A 19388-nucleotide genomic window follows, 5' to 3' on the forward strand; every position below is an offset into this window, starting at 1 on the left:
AAGAACATGCAACAATGGGATCACTTTGTTGCTATTAAGTTCAGATCATCCGAAGTCTTCACTTTGGCATCAACAAGCACTTCAACTTCTACAAGAGTTCATCATTACTACTCTCAGCTTTTTAAAAAAAGTTACTGTATACATGTTTTAGATAAACCCTTTCCTTTAAGACAAGCTGGAATATACCAAGAGACACTCCACCACCTCCACCCAGTCTTAACAGAGCTATGCCTTCTGTATAATCAACGCATACCTTGAGCAAGAGGTTGAAGAGGAAGGGCAGGCTGCCCGGGCTGAATGGTTAGAAGGCCTTGGCGCTGCAAAGACAGGAGGTGCTGCTGCTGTAACTGCTGCATCTGTAAAAGCTGCTGCTGAAAAGCCAACTGCTGGGTAGCCACCTGCTGTTGCTGTAAGAAATCAGGGAGAAAAAAATGAGATGGCCACCTCCCAAGGAAGGTTAAAAGTATGGACGTTTCGAAACTCACCATCATCGTCAGATACTGAGAATGGTCATTAGAGCTCAGTGGAGGGCGAATGTCAAGGTTTAAAAGGGACAAAACATACCACCTCTGAAGAGAAGTGAGGAGGTGAGTGTATTACCCTTCTCCTGCTTGCTCCCGTGGAAAAATAATTCATCAATCAAGCCAGCTTTCCCTACAGTTTGAAAAGCCTGAGTTTTGTAGTTAAGGTGTGAACTTTCAGACTTTAAAATGTTTAATTATTCGCACTAGAAAAGGAGACTGCATCACTCTAGTCTGGAGGGATCTGAACCCTGAACTTTTGGGAGTGTAAAGGAACAAGGTGCCTCCCTCCCCGCCTGCACTGGCAGAAGCTTTTAACTGCTCTGTTTATCACTTCTGACATAAATAAATGAGAAAAAAACCAGACCTTTGAAGAAGAAAAACTTCATCTAATATTGTTAATTAGCCATGACAAACGATGAAATAACATTGTAAATCTTTCATAGAAACAGCCACTAGATTTTAATTACACACATTCATAATTTAGCAAACAACATCGTACTCAACTGTGAGTTTAATATGAACGACACTCCAAGCTTCAGATGCCTTAACTTGGCTTTAGTCTCAGAAACCCCCAGGTCTGCTTGCTAGTCTTGCCTCCCCCACCAGCTTTGTTCTTGAAAAGAAGGGGATTTACGATATGATAAATATCTTTTTGTTGATTGGACAATGACAGGAGGAAAACTTTTGTTGTGTAAAACATGAATACATCATTCCTGTATTTAGCAGGCCTTGCTCCAGCCAAAAAAATTAATGTAGATTTCCTCAGTAATTATCTGAGTGATAGAAAGATAATGCAGTGCAGTAGTACAATAAATAGAAGGAAATTATCTAATATCCTTAATCTGCTAGGAATCATATCGAGGTGGAGGTCTTAGCCACATTATGGCTAACAATTATGAAAGGAAAATTAACCCTTCCCAAACTGTAGCCAAAAACCAGAAAGTAAAGATTCGTCAACAAAAAAACACAAATCAGTTTTCCTAATTCTGGGTATTATCCAAAAGATCAGAGAGACTTTTGTAACTAAAAGGACTATCCAATCCTTTCAGAACCCGTGTGTTCTGGTTAATAACTATACTTTACAAACAACTCCATTCACTTAACCTAACACATGACCTTGATCTGATACATCCATAAAATGGTGTGTATATCAAGACCTTCTGATGCAAAGTTCAAAGAAAAAGAAAAATGGTGGTTTTCTTTCAGTCTCCATGTAGTTTCCTTTACAGTAAAAACCATCATTCTCATATTAGCAACCAATTTCAGACTTACTACCATGCCACTGAGAAAGTTAATTGAGTTTCACTCCGAAAAACAAATTCTATACCACTAACAACAAAAATTTAAATAAATTTAAATGAAAAGCCAGTGTTTTCATTTTAAGAACAGCATGCATAAAATGATCCAATTGTTTTCACCCCTTCCCAAGTTATCACATTAATGTAAAACCCAATGATAGCCATATTCATGTCAAAATGATTTTTTCACTTCCTCAACAGGTATTAACTCACGACATTAAAAAACAAAAAATGGAAAGAGAGAAAACAACATTGACACAATAAAAGATCAGGGAATTAGCTCTTCTTGAAGTAAAATATAATGGGGAGAGGGGCTGAAGGTTGGGGAGGGTGTTTTCCAGGCTTACTGTAAATGAAATGTTTAAAAATTTCGTATTTATATAAAATGACTGATGCCTTTTCTTGTTGTCTCTGTGGCCATCCCTAGGAAAAACTCATGAAAGCTGTCCACGTTTGAAAAGCCAGGATATAAAAGTATACAAGGCCCATTGTCCAAAGAAAGAATTTAAAAGCAACACTGGTTGCCAAACTGTGCTCCCCACCCAGTTACCAAACACAGGATACGAGTCCGTTTGTTTACTTCTCACAATTGAATGCATACAAAAAAGGTCTCCGAGCAGTCCCCTCGACAGGTCAGTAGTCAGTGTTAAAATGCTAAAATGCCCTGATAAACCTTGCATTTCGGATCCCCTCCCTAGAGCTGCAGTCAAAGGTCTGTTTTCCTTTCTTCGGCTACTCCCTACTGCCTAACATAAACTGTCATAACTGCCTGGGACAAATGGCCCTTTTAAAACAATCAACTTAGCCTACCTCGCCCGCACAGGATGGGATCTTTTTTTGCAGCTTGATTTAAAATGAATTCTGCCATCTATTTTCCACACCACTTCTGTCAAATATTAACAAGCAGTCGCTTCAATAGCTGTTTTGGACTACATCCCCCTCCCCCACCAAAGAGCATCTATTTTCTCAGGAAGGTCTTAGGTCTAACCAATGTGGAGCCAAACTTCCCCAAGGAAACATCTTGGGGCAACTTTAGGAGAAAAGAGTGAAGGTACATTTCTCTGGCCAAGGATCAAGCTTCTTACTGCAGAGGTAATCAAAAAGGGGGGGGGGGGGGGCGTGCAAAAAACCTGACAATACAAAATTATGAGCCACTAATGATTGGGGATTCAGTAAATTAATACATTTGTCCCATCTGTCAACATCCAAGTTCAAACCTTGTTAAAATCATAACCACCAGTCCATATCATGAAATTGCTACCATGTGACTCTATTTCATTTTAGCATAAAAGGACCACCGCCACCTGCATGATAATTTTAGGAAACTAGCCCCTTACTCCAGGAAAACAAGGATCTCCTAGCCATCGTTATGACGGGCCTCGGCCAAATCCCCCGGCACCATGAACACACAGTGAAGTCCAAGGAGATCTGTCCACTGGTCTGCCCACCTCTAAAGATATTCAAGGCAACATGTCTCCTGGGTCACCTTTGCCTGCGGAATGGATATCAAAGGACGGGCCACAGCAAACCTAGTGTCTTGGAGATGCTAAAATGCTACGACAATGTCTCATTTTCTCCTCATTTGGACACAAAGTATCCTCTCTTTTCGCCCCCAACTCCCTTTCCAAACTCAGACAACGCCATCATCTTTGTGCTGGCAGACGCTCCCCTTTCTGACAACAGCAATTTGGGAGAGTTAACTTTTATCCTTCTTTCTGCTGTGTAACTTTCCCCTTCACATTTCTTTATCTGCCCTCTGAGCTCATCTGAACTTTCATGTTCTCCCAGCATGCAGACGTGCATTCCAAACTATGTCTAACAGACCAAATAAGAGGTTAATAACAAGTGGCAACAGAAAGGAAAAACACAATCCCTGGTAACTGATAAGAATGACAGTGGCAGCCCTTTTTTGTTTGTCTTCAAATATAGAGTTAAAGATCTTTAAAAAACTAAATTTTGATGCCTTTGAAAAGAAAGAAGCACAAAATAACAACAGGGGGTTATTGCCTGCGAGCCACAGGGGAGAAACTCCATAATTCTTATTCTCCCTTTTGAAGGCTGTTAGAAATCTGATTCAAAAAAGCAACAGCAGAAGGGGAAACCTCTTGAGGCTGTAACCATTTCCTGTGATCATGCATAATGTGCTTCAAAAGTGGGTTTTTACCAATTCTGTTGATCAATCGCACCTCCTCCATATCCCTTCTTTTTTCTGCTGTGTTTACATCTGATGTGACTCAATGACAAGCACTGTCTGAGACTGTGAAACAGGCCTGTCATGTTGATTTATGGGCGCATCAAACCACAACTTGTCCAAACTGAAGCTCGCAGTTCATTAATTAGAGAGTTGTGACTTTGAAGTCAGCTTTCAGACTGTGGTTTTTAACATTTGGCTTAATTTATATGCTCTTGAATGTGGATCTCTAAGGAAAAAACTGAAATTCCCTTCTTGTCTTTGAACTTCTTTTGACCGCACAATAATCATTTCTTTGTCCAGAGTGATGCCTGCAATCCCAGAGTCATTAACGCGCATTGAACTGCCACTGATGAGTAAGCCCTGCTGAATTAGAAAAACAGCCAGCAAAACAAAGCTGAGAGCCTTCTGCACAGTGATATCTCACAATTACATGCCTTCCCTCCCTGTGCCATTTCCATTTTAATTACTGTTAGTCCTTTAGATTTACATTTTAGACACTTTTTAATCTGTTCCCTTTTTTATTATAGCAGCACCCGGTAGCGCGCCACTGTACTTAAGGTTGTGTCAGCATTTTCATTAAAACACCTCCTCCCCTTCACCCCAAAACCGCCCCTATGCTGCAGGGGTTTACACCCAGGCTGCTAAACAGGACTCCAGGGTGAAAACTTGGCAAGGTATGGAAAACATACCCGATTTGTGTAGAGGGAGGAGCTGGCAGAGGGAGAATGTCTGGGTCACTACCAGTGTATAAAATTAGCACTGCTCAGCATCCACTCTTATGTGAGGAACACGGACGTGCAGAGTCACCTGACAAGACTCCCCCCAGAAGAACCAAAGTGGCCAACTGCTTAGGGCTGGTGAAAAAGCCGAAGAATCGGACAATGTACTGTTTACAGAATTATAGACTATGTCATCCCAAGGAGAATACTTAAAAAGAATTGCAGTCCACTGTAAAAATATGAGGAGGCAAGTTAAATTGGATAACTCTGGAATGAGGAGAAAGATGTCATCATAACACATGCATGTGCATAGATCCTCCCACAAGTGACTGAGCCTCACCCACATGGAACTGTATAGAAGGTGAAAAGGAAAGCCCCTGGAAAGGCCTGATCATTTATGGGACTAATACTGACACCTAAGCAGGTGGTGTGGCATATAAAGCAACAACTGTGAACACTATTGTGTGCACAGAAGCTATTATAACATGCTATTTTTTTTTCCCACAGGAAAACAAATAATCCAAGCTGGCATCTTCTCTAACTTTAACTTGTCCTATCTGGTACATGCCTTTAGCAGTCATGACATGTGCAACTTGCGGGAAGAAGTTACACCAAGATGGGGATGTTCATCTTGTTCTAACTTTTCTGTTTGTCCAATCTCACAAGAGGTTATTCTTCCAGTGGAAAAGGCCGTCATCACACACCCAAGCTCTCTGAGCTGGAAAAAAAAAATGTGAGTGTGCGTCCAAGTACAATCTTACTTCACTTCTCCCAGCTACATCCTGGCCCTCAGTTGTACCAGTCTGCAAAAGCAGCCCCGAAGGCTCTGCCCACAATCCCTCTTCCTGATCCTCACACAGGTACACGTGCAGCAGTCTCATAAAATATGTGGCAGCAAGCAAATGGAACCCAGAAAAATCTGAGCGAAAACAGGACAATAACTCTCAGTCTGAAAGCTGAGAACCGATAGAGTCAGCTCAGTTGTGCAATCATTTAAAAGATGAATGACAGTTTAATAGCCACTAGATAGTCCTCTGGGATCTGTGGTTTGAAAGTAAAATATGTATTGTTGGTACCTCTTTAGGCTGTTTTCCAGCATGTTGTTGCTGTAAAAGTTGAAGCTGCAACTGTTCCTGTTGTTTTTTATAAAACTCTTGAAGCTGCTGCTACAAAAGAAAGAGACGACGGTAAGTAACAGAGGGTAGTGCCAACACACTGTCCCTTTCGGTGCCATACACAAACTGTGATTTGAAAAATAGCGTCCTTTTATCTGTAACGGCCTGACCTTTAGTTTGAAACTTGACAATAAATTCAGCGTACACTGACTATCCTTGGCATTATTGTTTGAAAAGTAATCTACAAAATGAACTGATGAAAAACATACCATTTTCTGCACAAACTAATTAAAATAAGGCAAGGAATGACCTTTGATTGTACAACAAAGCCAAAATGCCCTTGCTGAGAGAGTCTGGTGAATCTCTACCTCATGCTTTCTAAATGATAGGGTTGGGCGGTATGGAGTGTTGTGTTCTGTGTGTGCACTGGGAGTACTGGGAACTTCCTCTGTACCCTGTCCCCACCACCCCATGCCAGTAGTTCCCACCACCGCAGGACTGAATCTCATCTACTTGGTTCACATGCCCATTATGTCTGAATATTAGGTCCCCATTGCATAAGGATAGCCAGAAGTTCATTCCATCACGAGCAGACATAGAAGTAGTAAAATCAACTCTGCACCTTAAAATTAACCAACTCCAAAATGCTTTTTTTTGTTTGTTTTTAAGTTCTGCAAGCTTCTGAGTTAAAATGGGGACTTCAAGAGCTGTCATATTTAAACCTGCTCCCAACTTGCTCCCCATTTTGCTTTGATTCACACCATTTAGAAGCCTCTGGGCTTATCAAATAAAGAGTGTAAAGCCATGTAAGCCTTAAAGATCTCATTTTACCAAGTCCAATTACAGCCCTAATCTAAGTCCATCGGGTACTCTCCAGGCCCAAGCCCTAGTCACTCTGGCAGGGCTCCGCTCTTTCAGGGATGCAAATATAATCGATTATTCAGGGACCAGATTGTGTATGCCCTACCCACCCTGCTCTGCTTATTCTTCAATGGGAAAAGGGGCTGCTCAGGTGGAGGGGAAATTTGAGTGGAATGCTGGGCCTGGATTCTGAGGGATGCTGGAGGAAGAGGAGGAAGGATGATTACCTGTTGAAGCATGAGGGCTTGCTGCTGTTGGAGGAGAACTTGGAGCTGCTGAGGACTCAGCACTTGTTGCTGGAGGATCTGCTGCATTTGCTGGGGAGTGATAACTTGAGGTGTCATCATAGCCACTGACACGGGAACCTAGAACGTTAATGAAGGATAAATAGAAAGCCAGAAAATCACAAGCACGCAGCCTCCCAGGTTCAGTGGCAGACTGCCATCAGCGTGCTTTAAGAACTGACCAATTTCCCATGCAAAACGTTTTTAATCGAGAAGAGATGCAACAACAAATCCTTTTTAGTCTATTAGGGAGTTTATTTTAAATAAAGAAAAATAAAAAAAACCTCACAGCAATGACAGAGGTTCCAGACAGTATTGGTCAAATCGAGCTGTAGGAAGTTAACCCACAAGTGAATTATTGTTTTAGGGAAGAAGGCAAATGGGAACCAATATCTTTGCAGCTAGAGTTAATATGACCAACTTCCTCTGCACACAGTGATTTTAAGAACAATGACTGCTTAGTCTTGCAGGTGACTGCTTAGTTTTGCGGGTAACAGAACCTTGGCCACACCTTCCGAACTTAAACACAGACCCTTCGTGTGATGCCTTTTACCCTTCCTTATTCATGCAGCATGCAGATGTCTCAATTCTTTCATATTATGTGCAATACCATTAAAAGCCGCTTTCCATGACATTTCAGTGACAAACAGCTACAGTGATGAACTTGATAGCATTTCATATTTGCAACTGTTAACACGTTTCTGCACGGGCATCTTTGCAAGGAACCTGCACACTGTATCTGAAAGGATGATGTCTTGTTCAGATAAAACACTGACATTAAAATGACAGGCTGTCTTGGCCAAGGTTACACAAATTGTATTCAAGCGGATACCTAATGACAATGCTATGAATTCTGCAAGCTTTCTAGAATGTAATTTAGCTATTCAAAATAATCACTGCACTTGTGTTTAATTTGCAGACTACATGAGAACCATTTTGTCAGTCCCCGTAATGCAAGAAGACTATTTCATGAAACGCCCCCCCCATAAAAGGTTAAGGAAAGAAAAAAACAATGAAAGAAAAGACAAAACCTGGATGTCTTCAAAGAGTAATATTTAAGCATCTTACTTTTCTTTGGTTTCTAATCAAACATGTGACAGCAAGAAACAAGAAGCAGTAAAGGATATACTTTGTTAAAAAGGATCTGCTGTCATCTCATGTATTACAATAAAAGGTAATAACATGTTTTGCACTTTGCCTGTATGCCACTTTAAAAAAAAAATCCAGCAGACAATAGCTGATCAGAAGATAAAAGAATTAAAAAATCTTTCAGGGCAGCAGTAAGCAAAAAGGAGAAGTGCAGTATTAATTTTATGTAACATAATGTCTTAATATGCAGTTTATCTTGACTTTTTCACATGATTTGTCCTGTCATTTGCATAGCGAACTCTCATTCCTAATTTCACAGTCATTATGCACTGATGTCCCGATTTCTCAGCATCACTAATTTTGATGAACTAAAAATGGTTCCTGAAGGTCAGATTCATGTACAGTGAACATTCCCCACTGTTGTTGTGGGCATGGTTTGTGTGTGGGGATATTGATGTGTGAGTTTCTCTTGTTTAGAAAACATTAGCTAGAACATTCGAAAAATTTCATTAACCTAACTCTGGAAGGTCATTCATGAATTCCTCCTATTGCAGTGGCCTTTTAAGTGTAGATGTAGATACACTGTAATTTAAAACAGATGGGCATGTCTGAATATTTTTATATGCAAAAGAGACAGATGTATATGAATGGATAAATTATCCTTTTAAAAAGATAATTTGTAGCACAAAATATCACCAATGATTGGAACAGTGAACTTGCATTTAGTCTAGGGCAAACACCAAGAAGACATTATCAAAACATCTAACCATCTACAAATTAATCCAATTAGTCTATTCTGACTTCATACAAAAGAAACTTTTTGCATTTTTAAATATGTAATTGGGTGCCAACCACTACCTTTTGAGCTGCTAAGGCCAACATATCACAATAGAAGTTTACTTTTCCTTGAGAGTTGCATCATCATACGGGGAGGTTTGGTTAAGTAAACAAAAGAACCATGTTTAAGGTTTCTTTTTCCTCTGCGTTTCTTGGATGATGTACAACATAAATATTCTTGAGCCAAATTTCTGATGGTGATGAACAGGAAGACAGACAGGAATAGGGTGGTGTAAAATCTAAACTGGCGATGAACATGAACTTAACAGAGTTATAACAGAAATCATCATAAAAAGAATCTCTTGGTCATAATTTTTAAAAGAGCTAGGGAAATCCTATGCGTGAAAGGGGCACAAATGAACTTATGCCCTGTATCTTCATGGGGGTGGTGGTCACACAGATGTAGACAATTGTCAAAACTCTTTCAACTACACACTTAAAATGAGTGTATTTTATGGTATATAACTTATACCTCAATATAACTGAATTTAAAAAGTAAAAAATTATATATCCTAAAGAAGTTTTTTTATTTTTTTTTTAAACTCTTGTACAATTGTGGGCATCTTCTTAAATAAGAGATACCACTGTCCCTCAATTGGCAATTTATAAAAAGGGATCAGGGAATGGGTTGACATATACAGATAATTTTTAAATGCTTACATAGAGCCAATGGTTTAAATCTCCTTTTCCCATAGTTAGTTATTCTTTTTTTTTTTTTTTTTGTAGTCGTGTTACAGAACAGTATAATGAACTTGAGTCTCCCTTTCTTTTTCCCTTTGGACATTTTGATGGAGGTGCTGATGAGTAATAAAACACTTAAAGCAGCAGGCAGAGTCAAAGGAGGGAAAGAAGCAAGAAGCCTGAGTAATCCTCCAACCTGGCCGATCAGTCTCTGAATAATCAGAAGTGGACTATTATATCCTGATGGCCTTAACTTTGCTTTTACTACCTGAAACCACATTTTCACACCAGTTAGCTCTGGGCCTCCGAAGTGGGCTCCAGCTTAATTTATAAATGTAATAAAGCTGAGATTTCCCCAAAGTTTCTGCTCCAACATATCATGAAAAGAGGTTATGAAAAGCTTTAACAAACATATTCAAATGGACCAGAAACCATGTTGGGGTAGAAAAGAAAAAAAAAAAAAAAAAATCCTGAGCACAGTTTAAGGCTTTAAATAGTTAAGAATTATAGCCTATATATCTACTCCCTTAATTCCCAACGTCCAACTTTTTCATGTAGCTAGTCCCTACTAATACTAGGAATCAAAGGGCATGCAGTACCAGCGAGAGGCTATTACAGCCCACACTTTATTGCCCATTACTCCTGAGGTCATTAGCGGTAAGAGTGATTGTAGCAGTCTTAACCTATTGATGACTGTAACTACTATCATTTAATCCTGTGTTGAATGTCTGGAAAGCGGCTAAAGGCACACAAGAGAGAGTGCTTTAGCATTGAGAAATATGGCCAAAGCTTAGAAATTACACTTTGATTCATAAAATCTAGCCAGTGGTTTAAATCAATAGTATTTAAAACAGTCATGTGAGTTTTTAACTACAGCACTCTAATATTTATGGGCCCCTTTTTGAGAGTATTCAGTAAAAATGAAACTTTTTTTTCAGATCCCATGCCATCTACCTTACCCTCCTTGAGATAAAAACATTCATTTCTGATGTTTTGTGCGCTGCAAGGCTCATGCCTTAACTGAGAATTCAAGCTAATTCTTGATTTCTTTCTCAAAAGACAATTTAAATATAAGGCAAAAAAAAAAAAAAATTATGTCTCCGATACTGTAACTACCTTAACTATTTGAGTATATAGAAATGAGTATATTTTATGAGTTAACAATGAATCATAGAAGGCAATTTATGAAGAACTAGAATGATTCTGTCTAGCTGCCTTCAGGGATCAGAAATTCAAATTAAACTTCTGGCAGACATTTAAAGAATGCTAGCCTACAAAACTGAATTTAAAAACACACATACATACACGCTGTTAACACTCCTTAGCTGAGTTTCAAGAGGAAATCATGAATTAAAAAAACACACTGCATGATACACTGTTGACTGATACCAACTGGGTGTGGCCCATCCCAGGTGCACACAAACCTGTGGGAATGGCAGCAATACAGCTGTGCTTGGGCCAGCAGAACTCAGCTAGTGTGGACCTGCTGTTCCTTAATACCAGCAACTGGGAAAATGTCGTTAGCAGTAACAACTGCTGTTAAAAGCCCCTATAGTGCTGTGTAAATTCTGTCTGATACAGTTTTCTCTTTCTTCAAAATGACTCTCTATCATCTGAATGCTTGAAAACTATTAAAAAAATTATGCCCTATTATTTTCTTTTATCCCCAGCGGGGAAAGGTAGGTGATGGGAGGGGAGGAATCTAAAAAGTCAACAAACAAATAAAAACACTCATAGAAACAATACTTATTTCTAATCTAGGAGACAATTGAAGGAATTGGGTGGGAGGGGAGATGACACAATATAAATACTGAAAATAACATGTTATCATTTTTTTCTCTCTCTTTAGTTTACACTCAAGTTAACTGTAAGTAAATACTGCCCAGTGTAAATACACATCAATTTTGCACATCAGCATCTTCTCATAATTGCTATGTATACAGATAATACAAATGAGAAGATAGAAAATTTTTAAATGCTGTTTTATTTCCCTTAATCTGGTTAATAGTTTAGAAACTATTTTTAACCTCTGATCATTCACCACGTGTATGTTCCAGGAAACTCAAGTCCTTTCTAGACTTCAGGCTGTGTTTAGGTGATAACTAAGTGAGGCAGTGTCACCTAGTTTATCAAATAACAAAATCCAAATAAATTAAATTAGAAGGCTTCAGAATGTCGAAACAAAACCAAACAAAAATGGCTCTATGAAAACAAAAAATCAAAAGACCGGAAAACCAAGGAAGAAGTAACTATGCCAAACTGTATACAACAATGTAGAAGGTAGCCTGTGTAAAATTTTTGAAAATTAAACACAATCACTGGCCCCTTGTGAAAAACAACAGTTTTCATAATTAATAAATCTGTGGATACAACAAATGTATCAGCAAACAGAAAAGTTAGGAAACTTCTATCTATTATCCATGGTATTAAAAAAACAAAAAGCAAAACACAACCAGGTACTATGCAAGATAGCTGTATCCTAGAGGAAAGAAAATACATTTCTGACATAATATTTCAGTCTTCAAAAAATTTTTAAAAGCATGCTATTCATGTGGAAAGTATAATTCTGTTTCATTATGGAATTCTGCTTTTTGTGTAACTCTTTTAGACTTAGCTATTTTGCCACAATACTTTACAAAGCATTAAGGCAGGTAAATGGTTATTATATTAATGCAAAATCATCTAAGTAGTCAGTCATTAGCATAACTGTTCTCTCAGTAACAATACAACCACTTATTAAAATTTTAGGAAAAAAAAGACCTCTTTAAAACGCAATTAGCATTTCATTTTTTATCATTTTGTTTATTACATTCTATCAAAAAAGGCTATCTTTCTTTCACAAAGAATTGTAAGGCCAAGACTTGCCTGCCAATCAGGAGTTATTTCAGGTTATCAACCCTTATAAGCAATCTCTAGCAAAGCTCTCTGAGATCTTTTCCTTTTGTCTTTAAATTTTAAAAAGTGGCATAAATTCCTATTTGTTTACAGCAGAGGTATTAGTGGAAACTCAGTGTTTCTCCTCCAACATTTCCCAAGCATACAAGGTTACTCCAACTAAGTGCCAGCAGAATTGTTTAAGTGCTAATAAATATCAGCTTCATTTGCATAAAAATGTAAAGTTTACATAAATTAAATCACTTCTCCTATTAGCGACTGTTAAATGCAGGAAACAATGGAAGCTACACATGAAAATAATCACCCAGTAAACAATGATCTTTTCAATCTAGCAACTATTATTATTATTGTTATTATTTAAATCAAGAAAAATGCCTCCTCTTTCCTTCTTCAACCTTTCTCCTGTAGGTGGGATGGAAAACAATTTAGAGCATATGAATCAAACATGCTATGACATTTTGCATTAACAACAACAACAACAACAACAAAACATTTTTAAATGCTGCAAAAATAGGAGGAGGGGAGAACTATCCAAGGAGGTACGTTAGAAAAGATCCTATCCACAGATTTTTAGCTATGAAGAGAAGAGTGAGAGGCCTTGGCTAAATAAGTTCTCCTGAATTGAAGTATTATTCAAAAAAATGAAAAAGACAGCAACTGTATCAATCCTATGTAACAAACATACATGATTAAAATAAGGAAAGATAAATTGTAGATACAGTTTTAGATCAACAGTTACTGTTAAATAAAGAAAAATAAAATGTTTCTTTTGTCAAAAAAAGAAAAAGAATTTTTCTAAGACTAAGAATTAAATTTATAGCTCTGCTTTCTTCATACTTTAACCACCATAGAAATATCATAGGAAGCTTAACTGCAAATATGTGTTTTCGTCCATATTATTGGGGGATGGGGTGCTTCAACTGAATTTAAACATGCAGGTAAGCCAAAATTAGATCATTCCAAAGTTTGAAGGCCTTACTTAGGGTGCAATCATTCTTTTTTTAGAAGTACGATTTAAGTTTCTCAAATTGTGCAGTTTCTTACGCCTATTTCCAACACCTTCACCTTTTACATCACAGTTAAGCTAAGGGGTGCAAATGAGATTCTAATGAGAAAACATCAGTTGCTTCTTTGACAATCTCACCATCCACTGATTTATTTCTAATGAAGACAAAACCCAACCAAAAGCTCCCTACATGTTAAAGGTCAAAATATGTTCAAAAATGCCTAGTAAAATCAAGGCAAATGGGAACCCACGAAGACCTGACTCAAGAAGTGGTATGACAATTAGAGTAATTGTACAAAAAGCCATCTTCAGGAAAAAGTAAAAGAAATTAAGCTGCCACAACTGTAACAGGTTAGATGAAAAAAATCAAAATTTAATGCATTCTCCCCTGTGTCATCTTGTTTTGTCAAGACATCAAATAGAATTGGGAAGTACAAAATAACAAGCCCTTGAGAAATCACAGAAGCCGACCTTTTTGATGTTGTTGATTTACCTTGTTCTCAGTTATTTGAACAATGATGTTTCAGATTTAAGGTCAAGATAAAGCTTAAAAATTAAAGCATGATACCAAGGTATTCTAAAAAGCTCACTATAACATTTAGCGGGCATTTTCATTGATTAGTTGCTTTTAACTGGATTTGAAAATGAGACACAATGCATGTGTTCAGTATTCATTCTTCTCATTCTAAATTAATTTCTGTTCAAACAACTGCCAGGTTGGAAGAGGGACTCAGAGAAGATTAATCCTACAATCCAAAAGTAGAGGCCCAGCTTAGATCTTCCCACGTAATTCCAGTCCCCACATCTGTAGAGGATTGTTTAGCTAAGGGGTGTCTGAGTTTTCTCTTTTAAATGAAAGAATATTAAGCTGAATGCAGAATACCATTTATGAGGGTGGAAAAAAGTACTGCACACTCCAAAATGACTAAAACTAGTGTCCAGAAATATCATGCTGCTTCCAAGAAAACAACCTTTTGCCAAACAAAAAATTTAGCTTTGGGAGTTAAGAGTATCCCCAATCAGCCATACAGGTATACATAAAGCTACACTCCTTTGCCCCAAGAGATCTACAGCTCATCAGTAACAAAACTCCTAGCCTTACATAAAATATTATGTGCAAAGATATATAAAATCAAGCTATCACAAGATAGCTTTCTCAATTTTTATGTGTAGGTAGCTTCTTCTACACTAAAGCATATATATAAATCAAAAAATGTAGCAGTTAAAAACATCTGTTTAAATGGCACCACAAGTAAGTAACCCAGTATTTGCAAGCACTAGAATTTATAAAACCTAGACAGTTAATAAGGCTATTTAATGACTATAATTCCTTGTCTTCGAATGCATATTTTAATATGCAACATACACAGAGAAACAATTTATATACTCCAGCCTTCTCTGGTCAACTGTTGCTGCATTGTCACTTGTTTATAAATCACAACGAACTACCTGAAGTAGATTCTAACTGGCCACTATATTTATCCAGTTACTAACAGCATGGTTTTAAGGTTCTCTTTAGTGATGTTCATCCGCAACTAAACCATATTATGAAATGAATTTCTCCAACCTTCCTTTTTTTGCCAATTCAAATTTTACTCAAATTTTAGTATGAGCTGAGAAGCTGGTCTCAATACTCTCTCCTGATTGTCTCAGAAACAAAATAGCTCAAAGAACACTTGTATCACATTAGCCAAGACAAATCTGGACAATTCATTGCTTTTAATTAATCTGGATTTTAATTCACGGTATCTTGCAATTGTGTGGAGGTTGGCTGAAAAGTTGCAGAACTGGTCAGTGTCATAAAAGAGTTTATCTTTCGAATGACAGCTCCTGACAACGTGCAAACAAATGCAAGGTAGTGATGGTGAGGGTTTTGTTTTTTAAGGTACATTGAACAGCAAACAGAAAAAAAAAAAAAAATTCAAACCAACCGTTCCTATCCTAAGCTTTCTCATGATTTATGATTTACCAACTGAGCAAGGTTACGCAACACTGAATGCCTTTAGATGCATTATTTCAGCTAGTTGAGATTTAATTAAGATCACAGCCTCTAAAATCCCTGTCAAATGAAAATTCAGAGAAGACAATACATTACATATTCTCATGCAGAATGTTTCCATTCCATCCCTGGAAAAATATGAGTTAATTCACATTTCTATGGCTGCAGACAAAAGTTCACTAATTTTGTTTTCTTTTGACACTTAGGTTGTTTTCTATTATGTGTCATGAGATCATTCCCTTCCACAGAGGGAAGAAAAAAATCAAGAGCAAAACATGTTGTAGAAAATGCACTTGACATTATATCCGACATTATCATAGCTTAGCTATGATGTCATCACATTTTCACATAATCAACCCATGCTTAGAAGCTTCATTTAATGAAATATGTTTATTAAAAAACACAACATAAACGGGAAGACTGCCTTCCTTAAATTACTCAGATTAAATAATTGACATGTTATGGTCTCGCTTCCTTAACTGACCAACTTTTTGTCAGACAAGATGCACATCTGGGCAGAAAGAAAGTTCTGAAGGCAAACAGGCGAATACAAAGCCCATTAATTTCACTCTGGAAGTAGTTCTTAACGGCTAAAAAAAAAAACAACAACAACAACAACAACAAAAAACTTCTTTACTAAATTTCTTTCTTATAGACTGGTATTGACCCACACTATTTTTTTAAAGAAAAAAATTTATGAACCTGTGGCCTTTTACCTAGTCAAATGTATTTTCATTTGCATCATCTTCATATTCACTTGCTTATCTCATGCCTTAGAAATGACAGGTGCTTGCAGTCTCACTCTTGACAAGCCACTACACAAATAACTGTCTTGCCTGAAAGGGCTAATGCAGTACTAATGAACAATAAATCAACTTTGATTATCAAGTGTCAGTCCAATGCCTTTTCAGCTCAGCTCTATCACATCCTAGAGTTAAGTCAGCCAGTGTCTTTGGGTAAGTCTGCATTTTGGTTTCATTTTTACACTTTTCACTGTAATGTGTCAGGAAGCTAGAAGGAATCTCATAAAATAGATACAGACTTTTTTTCAGTTTATTCAAAGGGTATCAATTAGGAGAATGTGCTTCTGTCTTCACTTGGTTTACTTAGTGATGATTCTTAACATTCAAGAAAAAGCTTTGTATTCTTTTAAACAATAACAGCCACACATCCAACCCTAAACTAAAATCTTAATGTGATCATGTTCCAGGTCTTCGGCACTCACATACTAGCTTGAACACTTTGACATATAAACCACCTTTGATTGCACACACACATTCCTCTTGGAAAATTTATTACAAACAAACAAAAAAAGCAAAACAGGGCTGCTTCTAAAATAAAAACATCACTTGCTTTAAACTTAAAAAAAAATTGGCTTCTTCAACACTGACTTCCTAATGATAAATAAATGTAACTTATTTTTTTTTTCTTAAGCAGATTAGTCATTGATAGTATGATTCACATTTCCTGTTATCAGGCTTAATTCTTCCCCCAAATGTGTCACTTTCAGAATGTTGGAATCTATGGAAATTAGGTGATTTGCATTTTTAAATTGGCTTGATTAGAACATTTGGTCTGTTTGGACAAGAATATGAAATTATTAGATATTTTAGTTATAACTGGCAGGACTTGAAGGAGTTAATCACAAAGAGGAAGAGCCTATATGTACTTAGCTCTAAAACTTTACCACCCACTTCCTAAAGGTCCTCTCCTTCCCATCACAATACTTGGCCGGGGGAGAAAAAGTCCCGTTTCCACTGACCCTGTTTCATGCTGTTCTGACAGCTGAGTTAGCTACATTCAGAGCCGGTTCAGATGGCAGTACCCCTTGGCAATTCCTCAGCCTGCTGCACGTCCAAACCCAAACCCCGCTCACTACTTAATTAACCAGCAAAGTAATGCAACCGAGGCTTAAAATCCCCAATCTGCCTGAGTGCTCCCTTCGCCGGCCTGCCTGCTTCGGAGTGGGGCTTTATTCTTCCCCCTCCCCCTGTACTGTGTGTGAACTCCTTGAATTTGAACAGCTAAGCTGAAAATAGCCTAGACAGATATAGAAACAAACTATCAGAAGCAAAGAAACGTCCACACGGGTTACACTGAGATTGAAGGCTCCTTGTCTATTTCACACGCTCTGAAAGTGACATAAATCACACCCCAGATCCGTCCCCCAAATGAAGTGATGGCGAGGGCTTTACCAAAGTGGCTGCGTGAAGGCCAGACCAGGAGAAAATGAATCGCAAACGAAAGACAGAGAGAGAGAAACACACAAGCAGGACTTCCTCCAACTCTCAACACCACCCCACCCATGAACATTTAAAAAAAAGAGCGAGAGTGAGAGAGCGAGGACCCACAGGCCTGTCTGAAGCTCCTTCTTCCCACCACTCCGCTCCCTCCCCGCCTCCACGTCCAGAGCGCAACTCCTACCCAAGTTGCTAAACAGCGAAGACTATTATTATTTTTTAAAAGATTCAACTTAAAAACGCTCGGAAGCTCCTGCCTTCCCCAGGGAGGCCCCCGGAGAGCTGGCACGGCGGAGCCCGAGGAAGGAGAGCGGAACGGCAGAGATCAATCAGAGGGACCAACCTGACACTCTCCATGTAGCCGCCAGGCGCGCGGAGCCGGCCTCGGGGCGCCCGCGCGGGGCCGGGCGTGGGGTCCGGCGGCCTCGGCGTGCAGGCGGACTGCACGCGCGCAGGGGCGCTCCGGCTCGCGGGCTGACAAGACGCGCCGCGCCGCGCCCACCCGCCCCGCCCTGCTCCACCAATCACAACCCGCCTCTAAACACCCCGCGCCGCGCCGCGCCCCACACAATGGGCGCCGCGGTCCGCGCCCCGCGCCCCGGCCCCCTCCGCGCGGCAGGTGAAATCGCGCTCGGGTGCAAGCCCGCTTTTGTCTCGAGAGCAACTCCGCTTAATTGCTGTTAACCCTGCGACCCGCCTCTGGCTGACGTCTGGGCAGCCGGGGCTCTGCGCGCCCCGCTCCCTCCGGCCGGGGCTGCCGGTGCGGAGCTTTTGGCCTGGTGGCGTGTTTGTTTCGTCTTGGAAACTGACAACGAGTTGTCCGAACCTGGCAGAGAGAGCCGAGAGACGCAAAGGACGGGGACCGGCGCTCCCGGCGCCAAGCCGACTGCTCCGAGCAACTGTTCAGAATCGCAAGAGGATGCGGGGCTCGAAGGCGGCGCGCACAAGCGCTTTCCTCGAAAACGGCCTCGGGAGAACTTTGGCTTCACGTGGATGGTTTAACCGAGCCTTCGCCTCCCCCCGGCCCCCACCCCCCGTTTCTTTCCAAGAGTCGGGCTCACCAGAGCGTGCTTGTGCGAGCGGAGGAAAACGAACCCGACACGGGCTGAAATAAGTAACAACCCAACGTGCCTCGTCATTGAACCAAGCTACTTCCCCTCTAGAACGACAGCTGCTCAAGAAAGCATCTGCCACACGTTTGCTAAGAAGTAGTTCTTTAAATTCCTTCCTTATTTATACACCAACAGCAACAACAAAAGCTACGCTCAATAAGCACTTTAAGATGACCCTCTCTATTAGAAATAGTCACTGCTCTTTAATGCCGTTTAAAACTGAAGACAGTGTTTTTCAAGAACCACCAATATGCTAAACTTTGCTGGCTCCACAGGCCCCATTTAAGTGCCAGGTTAATTTAATCCATGTCGGCAGCTCCAGAAATCACCTATTGGCCATCTTCAAACTTCGAGAAAAACTTCCTGGCCTGTATTTTTTTTTTTTTTTTTTTTAAAGACACACACAAAACCCCCTAACATTTTTATTCTTTTTCTCAAAGTATTCGAGGAAAAGGAGCAGTGACATCAATGATTACCTATTTTGTCTCAATTTAAAAAAAAAAAAAGGCAGCAACAAAACCTAACCCAGTAATT

General features: G+C 39.3%; 1 protein-coding gene across 10 annotated transcripts in view; it reads right to left on the reverse strand.

Annotated features, from left to right (window-relative positions):
* FOXP1 (forkhead box P1) overlaps positions 1-19388 on the reverse strand; it is a 559382-nt gene that overhangs the window by 84611 nt on the left and 455383 nt on the right. For 6 of the 10 annotated variants that reach the window (XM_063114112.1, XM_063114116.1, XM_063114110.1 and 3 more), the window contains 4 exons: positions 7606-7734; positions 6939-7076; positions 5812-5901; positions 254-407 (listed from right to left, as the gene is read on the reverse strand). In XM_063114112.1, the coding sequence (XP_062970182.1) occupies positions 254-407; positions 5812-5901; positions 6939-7076; positions 7606-7734 (511 nt within the window). The remainder of the gene's footprint in view (positions 1-253; positions 408-5811; positions 5902-6938; positions 7077-7605; positions 7735-19388) is intronic. The other 4 variants (XM_063114119.1, XM_063114118.1, XM_063114117.1 and 1 more) reach the window with 3 other exon arrangements.

Source organism: Cynocephalus volans, chromosome 11 (genome assembly GCF_027409185.1).
Source record: "Cynocephalus volans isolate mCynVol1 chromosome 11, mCynVol1.pri, whole genome shotgun sequence".
Classification (NCBI taxonomy): domain Eukaryota; kingdom Metazoa; phylum Chordata; class Mammalia; order Dermoptera; family Cynocephalidae; genus Cynocephalus; species Cynocephalus volans.